Raw genomic sequence first — 15,308 nt, 5'->3', positions numbered from 1 at the left:
AAAATCCACATGATAATGATAAAATTCCAAATTGAGAATGTTCTCCTTTTTGAAAAAATGTTTAAAAAAGAATAGTGAAGGTCCGACAAACTCTCATATGGAGTCAATAGGGGTAATTATTTCAATGTTAGTCCATTCTTCCGTTACGTTAAGTACTTTTCTCTGGGTGCGAGAAGTAGTAGTAACAAATATAATACTTACAACAATACTTTCGATTGCATTCGCTAATTGCTCCTCCATAATTTTAACATCGCCGTGATCCAGAACTTCCTGCAATTGCAGAAATTCCAAGATAAGTATTAAGAATTAGTAGGTATAAAACACGAAGAAAAAAGGATAAAGAAATAGTTTTGCATCCGTCAAATTGGTAAAAGTATCCTACTACCTGAAAAGAACAGTAAAGGGGGGGGACACATTTATTGGTCACAAAATAAATATAATTGAAGAGCGTATTGAAAGAATTGAGTAGTGCGCCTGGTTTTATAGCCTAATGTTTTATAGAAACTACAACAGGTCTATCTGTAAATATTATATGAAAAAGGTAAAAACTGTGTGTAATGGTAACATAAATCTTTTTTTAGGTCGACCTGTATATGTATATGTGACTGACTATGTAAGAAAATCTTGGAATTTTAATTTTACCCAATTCCCGGTCTTCGATTAGAAATCTTTCTTTGACAATGTATGATCAACTAAAAAACATCATTACAAATCCAATATGGCAGCCTCTCCAAGATGTCGGACTTGCTGGCGCGGGTCAAACCGCAAGAATCGGCAAGCTCGTACATCCTGAAACAGCTCACCGATGCCAGCCGCGCCCGCAGTCGCTCCCAGTGAATACACACCTCCTGACACAGCTTGACGGCGTGCGCGAGGTCGGGGCGCTGCGCGGCCAGGCGCGCCGCCGCGCACGCGCAGCTCACCGACGCCAGCCGCGCCGCGCCCGCCACCACGCCCGCGTTACCCGCGCCCGCAGTCGCTCCCAGTGAATACACACCTCCTGACACAGCTTGACGGCGTGCGCGAGGTCGGGGCGCTGCGCGGCCAGGCGCGCCGCCGCGCACGCGCAGCTCACCGACGCCAGCCGCGCCGCGCCGCCACCACGCCCGCGTTACCCGCGCCCGCAGTCGCTCCCAGTGAATACACACCTCCTGACACAGCTTGACGGCGTGCGCGAGGTCGGGGCGCTGCGCGGCCAGGCGCGCCGCCGCGCACGCGCAGCTCACCGACGCCAGCCGCGCCGCGCCCGCCACCACGCCCGCGTTACCCGCGCCCGCAGTCGCTCCCAGTGAATACACACCTCCTGACACAGCTTGACGGCGTGCGCGAGGTCGGGGCGCTGCGCGGCCAGGCGCGCCGCCGCGCACGCGCAGCTCACCGACGCCAGCCGCGCCGCGCCCGCCACCACGCCCGCGTTACCCGCGCCCGCAGCCGCTGCCAGCCCGCCAGCCGAGTACGACATCGACGACGCCGCGCGCTGCCACTCCTATGTTATAAGCCATCGAAATCACATGACATGAAATTGAGAGAAAATGTTGATGATTGATGAAAAAAAAACGTTGAATTTTTCTTCGGATTTGGAAACTTGATTATATTATGCGAGAAACTTCATCAAATAAAATACTATCTAAGTGATAAACTAAAGAAAAATAGGTTGTAGAAATCAAATAATAAACCCATGTTACCACATCATTAAAATTATATCGACCATAACCATTATTAGGTTGTCACAACTCTTGAATCGATTAGTAAAGTAAAACATTCGTTATCTAATGCAGTTATAACTTTAGTCACAATGGAATGATATTAAATAAGTATGAACGTCAAACAAACCATAACCATCATACTGACCTCTGTATCAGTCTTAGCGTCAGCGTCCCCTATAGACCTAACGAGCTCCTTCGAGATAGCCATTAAGAGGTAATTTGTAATTTTCGCTTTGGTATCAGCAGTTACTTCTCTACTATTAATCAATTTGATGTCGTTGCACAGTCTGGTAAGGTCGTCGTCGATAGTGTTGTGAACCCTTTCGAACAAGTCTTCGATCAGTTGTGAGACCAGCTGGCTGCGCATCGATGGACAGGAGCAACGAGACTCCGACGTTATGTAGCTCATGCTGTGGTGCATCCTCCCGTAGTCTGTCTTCTTTGGTACCGCCGTGTATACGGAATAGCCTTCGTCTATATATTCAGTTCTATCCGGCTTTAGTTCTACGCGAGAGGCGTGGAATGACTGCCTCATGGTTTCACTCCTCAATTCCTCCAACTCCTCCGTTTTAATGGACAATTCGTGACTCAAAGTCTTTATCTTCTCGTCACACTTCCTTTTGCATTGAGTTAAAGCTTTCTGCGTCAAAGCTAGCTGCTTTTCCAGAGATTCGACCTGAGAACACATTTCTTCTTAGAATTTCCTCGAGGGCTTCCCATGCATATTTACACGTCACTCCACGGTACAGAGCATGCACGTCGTGAGCCGAGCGATCGGAACGAACAAAGTAAGTGTCAAGCGAACATGCAGGTTGCGTTAGTTTATAAAGCTCTAAACATGGAAAGCATTACAGAGTGCTACCCAAAGCAACTACGCATACCAACAACAAAGCTAAACTATCACTAAATAAATACATCAAAACAAATATCAAATCAAGAAGTTACTTTAAAAAGTTCTAGAAATAAGGTTTTAAGTGTAGTTATAAATAGAATAATCCTTGTTTCCCTTTGATTAAATATGAATATTCCACTTCCAATTAATTTTATGTTTAATCCGGATTAAAAGAAGCCAAATGGATCAAATCCTGACAAAGGAGTTTGGTAAATATTTGGCTAGAATCTATCGCACATACCTCTTCCTTCAATTCACTATTAGTGACTTCTAACTCTTGGTTGTTCTTGCAGGAGCGAGTGAGTTCTTTCCTGATGGTCTCCAGGTCTCCCATGAAACACATCTCGGCCTTTTTCACGGTTTCCTTCTGCGCCTTCAACTCGGTGTCCAATTGTTTGTTTAGTTTTCGAAGTTTTTCAATTTCATCCTGCGAAACAAATGGAAGTTGGATTAAAAACCAATGAAACTGAAGACTGTGGAGTTATTTTGGCGCGACAAAAATTAGACAATTTTAAGTAAAATTTATGGAGCAATTAGTATTAAACTTTTTCTACCTTGAACTTCGCGTCGAGAACTTTCAACGTTTCTTCAGACTTCTTGGTTTCAGCTTCTGCCTTCTTGAGCGCAGTATGAATGTTTGTGTTCTGATCTTTAAGATTTTTGGTATCCCTCTCAGCTTTCTCCAACGCTATACGCATTCCAGATTCTGACTCTTGCACTTCCCTTAACTTTTGCTTCAGGGGTTCTAGGCAACGTTTGTATTGTTCACGCTCGTTTTCTAGTTTTCTGACCTGTAACAATTTATTTGGGTCTTATTTATTGATCCACAAAGTAACTTGAAGTGTTGCTTTTTTAATTGAATATCAAACATTATGTTCAATGAAACTACATTATTGCCCATATGCACATGAGTCTAGTTATTGCCCTTACCTTTCCCTTAAGCGATGATTCCGTAGCCTGTGACTCTTGGATCCTCTTCTTATATCCGCCTTCCATTTCTGCCCACATGTCATCTGCTTGCGTCAACATCTCTAGGTAGGCCGCTTCTCTTCGCTCTAGCTCTGATACCCTGTTCTTCAAGTCTTGTTCGCTGATCAGTAAGGCTCGGATCTTAGTTCCCATTGATGGGTCGGCGGGTTGCTATTGAAAAAAACAAATTGATAAGGTAGGTACTGGATTTTGAAGGAATGTTTATTAGCGATCAGAAGATTCCATGTTAACACATTTTTATAGTATTTTTCTTATTTCGCCGTGCAAGCGATAAGAAAGCGCAACAGAACTTAGCTGTTTTGTGATTAAAAAAAGAAAATTCGATCAAGATTTCATCAAAAGAATGGTCATGGTTGGAGACTTAATGTGTTATTGCGAACATTGTTACAACGCTCTACTTCGCGCGAACATGTGTGACTCCACGTTATCAGAAATCGTTGTGAATTCTAATCAGACTATTCAAATTTCTATTACATCAGTAGAATCTATCATGCGTGACTTTGTTATGAAAATGTTTGTTACTACTTAGTGTTATTGTTGTATTCCTAACCATGTAAATCGAAAATTATCATTAGGATGTCTATACCAGTATAGAGTAGCTAAAAGTACCTTTTAAACATCAACATAGTTTACATACAACATAGTATATTACCTTTCCAGATTCAGTATCTCTTCGTAGCTGTGATTCTAAGTCTGAGATCTTCTCTTCAATCTTCTCCTTCTTAACTTCTCCACCGCAGATGGTAACCGCTACCTGTCTCTTAGTTATCTCCAATTCTTCTTCCAACTCTCGCACGCGATGTTCAAGTTTCTCTTTGATTTGTTGTGTCTGTTTCTCGACTTCTTTCTTTTCCACTAACAACCTAGGGATGATAGGGATACAGGTTACTTATTTGCAATATTCTAAATAAAATTTCAAGTTATCGGTAGACTTTAGAATTTATTGGTTCTCATGTAACGTGAACTGTCTTGCTGTTAGCTATGTCAAGTAAGTAAAGGGTAGTGAGAAGGTTAAAGCGGTAGTCACTCTTCCGTCTGTTTTGTTACAATATTACTCGACTGGATGCTATAAGCTGGCTACCTTTTAAGAAAAAGACTAACTAAATAATGTTATTATTAGATACATACTTGTTGACCTCTTTCCGCAGCTGTGTCTCAAGGGGAGTGGATCCTGTGCGGATATCGTTCCACGCGATGACGGCGCCGCACTGCGCGGAGGCCGCGGCCGCGCCGTGCTGCTCGCACTCCTGCCGCAGCTGCGACACAACCTGCTTCGTGCTCTCGCCGAAGCCGCTCATACGGTTCATCAGTGCTCGCTGAGTGGGAGAAAGACATTGGTTTGTGATCTTCTTATATATAGCTGTTCGTTAGTCACACTAAAACTCAAGAATGGCTGGACCAATTTGGAGTACTTTGGTTTTAAAATGTCTGTAGAGATCCAGGGAATTGACGTGAAGTAATATGTGAGAAAGAGATTTTATTGAAAAGGCGAAGGTCTGGGCAAAGAAACTGTTACTAGGTGCGACCCGCAGGCTCTATATTTTGACGCATGATAAAAACATTACATTGATGAAATAAATACTCCCTAACCTATCACATACACCCTGCAACCCTCTATAGCCCTACGGTAAGTCAATATCATAATTTATAAGCTCTTTTAGCATAAGTCGCAGTAATAGTAAAGTGTAGTACCTTGCCACCAGTGGACAAGTCAGCGCCCACCGCTTGGACGACGTTCCACGCGATCAGCGCCGGCACTGCTTTCTCCAGCTTCTCCAGTCTCGTACGTAACTCATTCTGGAAATTACACATAGAAGATTAAAATTCCCTTATCATAGAGACCTAGTGACCTGCTGCACGGTGAACCGAAGACGTTGCCCTTCGGTGGCGGGTTGAGCAGTGGACAGCAATTGGCAAGTATAATGATGATGATGATAAACCATAGAATGCCAATATGCCAGCTGGACCAAAAATATTTTTATAAACAGTTACATTTTACTTTACTGCAAGAGTGATGACAGAAATACCAAATCATAGTGGTCCTACCATAATGTTGAACGGTAACAATTCAGTTTAACTCAAGATTCAAATACACAATTAAATTACTTCAAATCTAAGCACAAGACTTATGAGAATTTGACCCAAAATTTATTCAAGGAAAATTGTATACCTCTCTGGCTTTCAACGCGCACTCCCTGTTGGAGAGCTCGGCCATGAGGCGCTCGGCCTGCGACCGCGAACACTCTCGCTGCTCCGTCATGTCTCTTAGCTGAGCTGAACAGAGCTCATAGTCCATCTCAAGCCTGGAAACGAAACCAATATTAAATCAACACTCATAAGAACGTACAAAATCTCCACTATGTCAGATTCTATGTTAGAGAAAGCCTATTTATCGAAAAAGGCTATATGCACGAAATCGTTCCCATGAGACCCGGGTGAAACCACTGGTGGGAGCAAGTCAAACTTTTAATCAAGTGTACGACCTACCTACACTGCTGAGATTGAAAAACTAAGGTTCTACTGAAGAGTTAATAGTCAGAATTCGTTGTTATTACCCAAACAAAAATAATTTTATCCAAGTTCTACAAACCACAAAGAAGAAAACTACATTCAATTTGCAAGTCAAAGTTATAAGCTCGGTGGTAGTTAACAGTATAACTATCATTAAATTTTATGTGATCACGCTACTTACTGCTGCCAATGTAAACGGGTGTCATTTTCGATTTCTTCTAGTTCACAGCAATCCTCCTCAAGTCTCTCGTACTTATCTTGTAGTTCGGAAAGTTGCGATTCGAGTTCCTGTAACATTAAATAAGAATATTGTTTTAGATTTGTAACTATAGAATCTTCAAGTTTTAGAGTTTGCTATTAGTCTTACCTGTATTCTGTTTTCAAGAAGGAACTCTTTCTGCAATCTTTGTGCTAATTTAGCCTCTTTGACGTCTTGTGCCGCTTCGTATATCGAGATCTTTCCCTCCAAAAACTTAAGCCTCCTCTCGTAATACTGCTTGTGTTTCTTCCCCAACTTCACACACCTGCACTCCAGGCCGTCTCCATCTTCCTTAGTACTTAAAGTCCTATTTCTAACTCCTTGTCTCTCTAACTTCTCTCTTATACTATTCAGTCGTTGTATTTCGGTGTTTAGTTCACCACTACATTCAAAGCTTTCGTTGACATCTGTTTGGGTACACTTTGATTCTGTCTCGACACCTTCAAATATGCCACTCTCTTGCAGAACATTGGTGGGTTTCCGCTCTTCACTGCAAAGACTTTCCAAGGACTCGCATTTGTACCCTTTCTGTTGATACGGTGTAACAGTTGCGATCGCCTTCTGAGTTTTGTCAGTTTCTTGTTTGAATCTAAGGTCACATATTTTTCTCGGTTTTGCCTGCAAACAGATGAAAATTTAGAATTTTATTACAAAACTGTAGACATGTTTTTGTTGATATTATGTTTGTGAATGTTTTTTTATTATATTATATGTCAAATTATGACAGCCGTTTGTGACTGACCTGATAGCATTCGTCTTCACTGACAGAACTGCTCAACGCTTGAAGGTTGTATAGCAGCATAAGAACTTGTTCCAAACATGCCCTGTCCTCCGCTGACGCCGCATTCAAGATCATCTGCTCCAAGTGTTCTTTGACTGGGTTACTTTTGAGGGAATCACTGGTTGTTTCGGAGTTTTTGTCTAGAATATCGGCTAACACTTGGGCCCTGGCGAAGTCTTCTTTGAAGTCATCGTGTGGCGTGCCCAAGTGCCGTCGGGGGTTGCAGGGACTGCTGGGGGCGTGGGGGGATTTGTATCCGGAATCCATTCGTTTGAGTTCGGGAGACGCGGAGTCCTTGATGCGGGAGCCTGGGGACACGCAGCCCGAGTCTGAGTCGGTCAGGTTGTCCCTGGCACCCTGGAAATAATAAAAAAAAACTTACATTTTGTTAACCACAAAACACAAAATACTTGGACAAAGATTAATAACACTTCGCACAATTTTTCAGCTGAATGTTTACAATCCTTGTATAAGTCACGAGAGCACCGCATTAACTGCTTGTAAGAAGGTTACACGGTATTACGTTACAAGATTTTCGTAACAATACAATCACCACATCACACACGTTTTATTAAAATCAAGATTTATTACAAAAAGAATGAGCACCAAAAATCTGTTCGAACTCTTTCGTTAATTGGACGACTATGCCCTGTTTAGGCGTCAAGAGGCTTAACGATCGGCTTGCAGTAGGCGTTGACAAATATACCTATGTAAAACGTTTTTTTCTCTCTGATACAGATTAAGTATGTTGTAGAATGTTGCTACTATAATAGGCAGTCGTTCGTCGTTCGTGGAAACGTAATAATAAACTGACATGGAGTTATGAGACGAGTTTCGCTTCCTCCTTCACTGGCCTTTTGTTTGTGTGTCATTCTAAATAGAATAGTTATTGTGATCTAGTCATTCATAAACGATCTCTTACATTCATATGAATGAATTCATGCTTCAGGTGAACAAATACTGAGTTCATCCTAATACACACCTCTCTGAACGAATAAGTATATTCGGTTACACGGTCACCAAATCTTGAAAGTGATCTTTCTTTCTACAAAAGCTTTTCTTACAGACTTGTTTCCGGACCAAGCATCTAATAAAAAGGGGTTTATTTAGCTCTCAGACGAAAACTCAGGAGAAAACATTCAAGAAAAACACAATAGCTACATTCTAACAAATTAGTTCCGCGGTAACCACTAACCATGCGTTTCGGAGACCACCGGTTGCACATAACGAGAGTTTGAGCCACCTACTAAATTAGCTAAAGCGTAAAATTACTGTGTAATTAGCGAGGTGGTTTTAATAGAGTTAACGAAGCTAAGCAGACATGTTTATTGTGACTTTCGTTATTGATGGGGTACTGAATTCGTGGATGGTGGGCCGTGGACCGTATCAAGTTGCAGTAACGGGGTCTATGATAGGCGATCTTGCGTTGCTGGCGGTTGCATCAAGGTGTATGTAAGGTATGCATAAGTTTTGTTACATATTCGTGAGGTAAAAGTTGATGTGTTAGCAGTAATGCTCTTTTTGTAGCAAAAATGTGATGGAGTGTTCACAGCAGCTACTTTATGAGACAGGGAAAGAATGGATGGAGTGTTTATACTCACAATACTTTATACTTTAATTGTGTATATTAAAGGAATTTATAAACTCTTTTCTTACAAAATTTTATCAAACTGGCAAAACTTTCAGTGTAAATATTTTTTTAAATGTTTCAAATTATTTTATATAAATCTTGCTTAACTTTTAGCTACTGATACAGCGTATTAGTAAAATTCTCTGATTCTTTAGGCGAAGAATTTCATGAAGTCATTCAGTGATGTATTGTCATGTTTACAATGAATCATCGTAAGGAATGTCACATCAACATAAATTATGTTTATGACTGCTATGATCCCTTCACTTTGCATCTTGTACAAAAGATAACAAATCCATACGTGCTCTGATAAAGAACTGTTACTATTTTCTAAAAATGTAATACCTACGTGAGATTTGATAGGCCTACATGATAATGAATTAAGGGAATTAATAGATTTATAAAAAAAAATATTGATAAAGAGATAAGATGACAGTACGATAATACATACCCATTTGACTTATTCTTAGAAAAAAATACACTCCAGTGCAATTAAATCGGGTCACTTCCTAAAGGTTCTATTCATGTCCCCATGTGTCAAGTTTTAATCAACTCGATAAAATTGTACTGTAATATTTAGCGAGCATACGGGATTGATTATAAAAAAAGGCCATGGCTGCCAAAACATCACAGTACAGGTAGTGCAGATAAGTATTGTAACCACATACCTGTAATTTATTGCTCTCGGACAAACTACGCATTACTTTATCCAGTACATATCTTAGCAAACATGTCTACATTCAAGTTATAAGTACTTAAGTGACATACACCGTGACTAACTGAATGAGGTAATCAACCATCGAGTGTCCCATAAACAGAGCCATATATCCGGCCACCATAATACAATAAGTTTCAAAACCGTTCGGTGTTTCCGTTAACACCTTAAGTTATTGAAAGAACTTCGAACAACCAGTCTAAGGTGACCTCTAGATTGTATGGCGTCTGTAGAGGCCTTAGGTCAAGGTTGTCACTGGTGATCATTGTGACGTGAGAAATGTATGCTATTGTGATGGTGTTTTATTGATAACGGTTAATTGATTTAGACTTGTAGTTAACAATTGTTTGTGATTTCCAAACAATACTAATGAAAATCCACTATTTGAAGAAAAATATAAATAAAATCTTAGTTGTATCTTACAGTTATGATGCAGGATGTAATAGAAACTTGACAAGTAAATAATATTGTATGAAAATTATTACATCGTAAATATGAGGTAAGCGTAAACAAAATGTATTGTAGATACTAAGCTACACAATAACGAAAATCAATTTAATAATAAAGTATTTGGACATAATTATGATGACCCTTTGCCGTAAAATATATTGAAAAAACTAATTATATATTCAGAGGCGGAAAATTAACAACAAAAGCAAACAATAATACCTTTACGCCTGCGCCGTTCATAACTCCAAAATCCATTGAAAACGGCATAACCTTCACCTTCACATAAGGTTGAAAAACACAAAACTAACAAACAATTCGAATCACGCGCCAAAACTCACACGACACACGAAAAATTTCGAAAATTTTCGTAAAAAATTACACTTCACGTCACTTAAATTGACCACTCACGTTGTCACAATTTTTTTCTTTTTTATATATTTTTTTCAAGTTTTTTTTACCTTGTCAGGGTGTGCGTCTTCCAACTCCAGCAGCCTGAACTCCATGAGTTCGAGCTGGTCGCGCGCGTCTCGCAAAGCGTCTGCTAGGCGCGTGCACTCTCGCGCAGCGGCTGACGCGCGCTCCGCCGACGAACGGCATTGGCCGCATGACTGGAATGAAAGGGACCATCAGTTTTGTTGGAAAATAGGATAAAATCCTATTATCACTTATTCCCTATAGATAAATTATAATTATAAACCATAATAAAAGTAATTTATCGAAAAACTCCTCAATGGCATCCGTCCTCCCGTGGCAATTATTTTAATTTAAACAAAATGAATATCACTTTTTTTAATTGATAATACGTCGACATAATAATGTTTCAGCCCTATAAATAAAAATTGACTATCATGTATGGTTTCTAAATTTTAATACTCGAATCTTTGTCGAGCAAATGAAAATTAATTACAAAAAAAATAAAGGAAAATTGCAAAAAAAAAACAATAAACTTGGCTACCATTACATTATCTCCATAATTTATGGACTAAGGTCAGTCCAAAGCAATTATTGCGTTAACTAATTTATGTTGTGTTGAATTCATGTTCGTTACATTATGAAAAACATAAACATTATTTAAGTAGTAAAGTTTATTAAAAACATTTTTTTTTCTACTCCACTCCCATGACAAGGTTAGTGACTCTATAAAAATATTATAGTATAATCTGATTGTCCAAATTAGTATACTTTGTGCACACGAAAATCTAACGTGCGTAACACCCACTATCGGCTCCATTTCTAGTTTAACCAAAAAAGTAAAACCTCGCATATACACATTTGGATACATTCGAACAAATGAAATAATGTCGAAACAGTTGCCAACATATTCCATTCAAAAAAAGATTTTGTAAGTCAAGAAACGGATATTAATTACCAGCATTTAGCCTGTATAGTGAAACGTATCAATTTCTAATTATTTGTTACTTACATTGTATGTAAGTACGTTCAGGTTTTTCTACAGTAATTTACTCGTTTGATCAACATAGAAATCACTGTATTTTATATTTATTGATAACCTTGTTCCATGAGATGACTATCTAACTAGTTCTGCCTACGTAATGCATTTAAAGTTACTATTTACATAATAATTACTTATTTATTATGACTCTGACATATCGCAGCTTTTCTTTGTTGACAAACGTCTAGATTGTTGAATAATGTATTTATAGATTGAACTTGATCCTGTGGAAATTTATTTATACCATTAAATTACAATTACCTATGTAATTTACAGATTTTAATTGTATCGATGCTGTGATAACTAAACTTAATATGTATAATGAAGTGTTACGTCCATTCGCAGTTACAAAATTTCTGTGTGCTTTATGCATAAACAAGTTGTTTACCTTGCACGTGTTATTACGATCTTAACAACATTATAAAACATCAGAACATTGCTCACAATTTTCTTAAAGCTTTTCAGTCTACGGCTATCTCGCCATCATACGCCCATTCAAGTACCAACGTACCTACAGCTACATACTCGTATGAACAAGACGAATGGTCACCCTACATAACATAGAAACACAATACAATGACGCAAGAACCAAGCCAATAGTTTACTAGGTGACAAAATGTTTGTACTGCAATACTATTTGACATTTTAAGCTGTTCAGATCCTTTCGTGTGCCGTCTCGTGCCCAAGGCCGATAAGCATTCTTTGAGATGCATGCGTAGATTAGATGCATTGGCTCCGGAAGGTATGTATGTACAGTCGTCGAGGGACTCTTAAAATATTACGAATTATCGAGTTTTTGAAATATTAAATGGTTCGAAATTTGTGAGAGAAAATAAATAAAACTTCGAATTATTAAGTGTTGATCAATTATTATTTGTTAACTGCTATTTTATAACAATGACAAAAGTTTAAAGACACATTTGTGTGTATTCATAATGTGAATTAATTAATCTTTCGAAACAGCTCCGTCATACTGCTTCAAAACAGATTGCTGCTACTCAGACTGGTCTCTGACTCTGACTTACAATCTTTCCGCCTCTTTCTCCCTGCAACTTTGAATTCTCGAGTGTTGGACGACTAAGAATTCGAATTAACGCGTCGTTTTGTTATACAGCAATGCTTTTTTCTTTCGAATTACCAAGTGCATAAAATGTATTGATTTAGTTCGAAATATAAAGAGATTTTGTAGGGAACTCGTGATAACTTTAAATTAACGAGAGGTTCGAAATATCGCAGGTTTGAATTAACAAGAGTCAACTGTACCTACTTGTGGAAAGATCAGCGCAATTTATGAGTAGAACAATAAAGCACGTGGTATGCATACTTAAGTTTTGTATTTTGTTTATATTCATTGTAATAAGGACCACTGATCATGCAATGTTTTTGCTACAAATTTGTATTTTCAGTTGATTTGATTGCAGATAAGTAAATTATAGTTCGCTACATCATGCTTACAGGTTCCTAAGATGCTTGAAAAATAATAAACAACTCAAGTACAAGAAATCGTTTTTCTCAACAGTGAAGGCAATTTTCCGCTTTTCCGACTCGTTAAAAATTTACGCTTATGCATAGCACATTGATTTCTATAGTGCATCGGACCGATAAACTATCGTACAAGCGTAGAGTGGATACAGGTGAAAAACCACCCCTAATTAGCTAGTAGCTTTATACAGCTCGTTCATTAGCTTCTTTATGATTGACGCGTAACAAACACATCATCTGACACTAACCACTACCTACTGTTCAGATATTATATCTCTATATCACGATAGTTGCGTGCTACATATCGCTGGTAATTGAAAATCTTTCTACAGAGCATTCTGTTGTAGGTAAGTTACGAGATCGCAAACTCACGCACGTGATTTGTTGAAGTATCAGTTTATATTTAAAGGAAATTAATTACATAGAAGCGTATAAAATAACATCCTTCTGCATCTACTCAGTGAAACAAAATTAAATATTGAATTTGGGAAAGCACATTACTAACACAAATGGTTTCGCAACATTTATTAATTGAAAAAATGCAAAAAAGAAATAAGAAAATGAGGCACGTGCACGTGGGTGTAATAGCCCAGTTACTAGTGTGATCGCCAATATGGTCAACCAATTAGATTTCATAGTTATTATTTAAGTTCATAAATCGAACTGATTTTTGCAAGCGATAAGAAGTACCTAACTTTTGAACGTAACGTTGTTTCCGTGACCGTTAAATTGAATTTCCTTTGCCATATCCTAATGTTTTAGGAAAGGATATATTAAGAATATATACATAAGACTGCAAAGTTGTAAAATTATTATTGTAACTTTTCATTATTGCTTAATTAAGTATATTGAAGAGATTCAGAAGAATGCATGAGCATTTTCATGAGTGTCACCTTCATTTTCCATAAAAAAATATTAACTATACAAAAACGTTTAGCAGATAATAATTATTATGAGTTCATCTGACCTTCATCGTTTGAATCAATATTTATGTTGTCTACAAGGTGTGACTGGCGATGTCGGTGATAAATTGCAGCTAATATAATTATTACAGCATCTAAGTATATTATGTATATTAATATACTGCAATTTTCCGAAAGAACGAATCGTCATCATCAGCCTGTTTATTTGTCCCACTGCAGGACATAGACCTCTTATCATACAAAGAAGGAATGAAGCGAAATCTGAAATGAGTTACATTATGTAAAATTCCTATAAATAAATACATGGAATATGTATAGTTTAAGATCTTAGATTTCCAAGTCTACGAACTCACATACAAATAGCGTATTTATATTTAACTTATTCAATACACAAAACTGTCGATTGGAACGGTCCAACAATTGCGCAAGTTTAAGACATATCTTTAACGATATTTGAATCTAAACTGTGTAAAACAGACCTAGATTCAATACTTCCTTGAGATTTGAAATTGTTGGCAAATCCATACTTATATTATAAAGCTGAAGAGTTAGTTTGTTTGCTTGAACGCGTTAACCTCAGGAACTTCTGATTCGATTTGAAAAATTAATTCAGGATTCGATAGCCCATTTATTGAGGAAGGTTATAGACAACTTCTTATCCGGGTTTGTGCAGAGGTTTCCACGGGATGCGGGTGAAACCGTTTGCAGAAGCTAGTGTAGCAATATTCAAGTTGCTATCAAGGAATGTATCAGACTTACCTAATTGTAAACACAAGGAAGAAACTATTTGGAAAGCATGTTGCTTTAGCCGACAAGTGTGTGCTAATTCGTGCGTAAATAATGAACTAAAGTGCAATGATTAATGTCAATGAAGACTGGTAGATACGTGCATGTTAATTAGCCCATATGCTGTGTGCTAAGAATGGAATTCATAACACATTACATAACGGAGCAAGCTCATTGTGAGTTTGTGAGCAATCAGTGAAATGCAATAGAGACATTCAATTGACGACTCAGATTCTTTACTTTTGAACGACTAGTTGTTTCCTGTGATTTAACTCTTGTCCCGGAGGAACTACGTTCCGCACATGGATAAAAAAGTAGAGTAAGTATGTCTTTTGTCAGGTTCTCCACTATTGTATGCCAAATTTCATAGAAATCGGTTCAGTAACTTTGATGTGAAAGTAAGACGGTCCGATAATGTTTAGGTATTTAAAATTTTCCATTATCTTCTAAGAAGGATTTGGTTGCAAATAATGCATAATGCAATATTAATTTTCCAGAGACATCCATTTCCTGAATGTTGAGATTGACCTTTTTAAAATACAGTGTGATTATAGACAAACTTCTGATTACATTCCAATCTACTATTTTAAGATGCTGCACTGGTGCATTAATAAAACATTACATAACAAACATGAAGAAAAACAAATTGCGTTCTTTAAAAAAAGCACGTTGAAATAAAATGGCACTGACTTAGACCTACTTTATTAGGTACACCAACTTAAAAATCGTT

At 38.2% G+C, this 15,308-nt stretch overlaps 1 protein-coding gene across 4 annotated transcripts in view; it reads right to left on the bottom strand.

Moving 5' to 3' along the window:
- Window positions 1–1,207: 1,207 nt before the first annotated feature.
- The window catches only part of LOC110382218 (axoneme-associated protein mst101(2)), a 120,709-nt gene continuing 106,608 nt past the window's right edge, over window positions 1,208–15,308 (bottom strand). For 3 of the 4 annotated variants that reach the window (XM_064035559.1, XM_049847562.2, XM_049847564.2), the window contains 13 exons: window positions 10,393–10,542; window positions 7,101–7,496; window positions 6,467–6,976; window positions 6,281–6,387; window positions 5,759–5,891; window positions 5,281–5,385; window positions 4,717–4,904; window positions 4,241–4,451; window positions 3,529–3,738; window positions 3,153–3,389; window positions 2,840–3,025; window positions 1,852–2,382; window positions 1,208–1,486 (listed from right to left, as the gene is read on the bottom strand). In XM_064035559.1, coding sequence (XP_063891629.1) covers window positions 1,223–1,486; window positions 1,852–2,382; window positions 2,840–3,025; window positions 3,153–3,389; window positions 3,529–3,738; window positions 4,241–4,451; window positions 4,717–4,904; window positions 5,281–5,385; window positions 5,759–5,891; window positions 6,281–6,387; window positions 6,467–6,976; window positions 7,101–7,496; window positions 10,393–10,542 — 3,228 coding nt within the window. In that variant the 3' untranslated portion in view covers window positions 1,208–1,222. The remainder of the gene's footprint in view (window positions 1,487–1,851; window positions 2,383–2,839; window positions 3,026–3,152; window positions 3,390–3,528; window positions 3,739–4,240; window positions 4,452–4,716; window positions 4,905–5,280; window positions 5,386–5,758; window positions 5,892–6,280; window positions 6,388–6,466; window positions 6,977–7,100; window positions 7,497–10,392; window positions 10,543–15,308) is intronic. The other variant, XM_064035560.1, reaches the window with a different exon arrangement.

This window comes from Helicoverpa armigera, chromosome 7, assembly GCF_030705265.1.
Source record: "Helicoverpa armigera isolate CAAS_96S chromosome 7, ASM3070526v1, whole genome shotgun sequence".
Classification (NCBI taxonomy): Eukaryota; Metazoa; Arthropoda; class Insecta; order Lepidoptera; family Noctuidae; genus Helicoverpa; species Helicoverpa armigera.
This window is presented reverse-complemented; position numbering and strand designations above follow the sequence as displayed.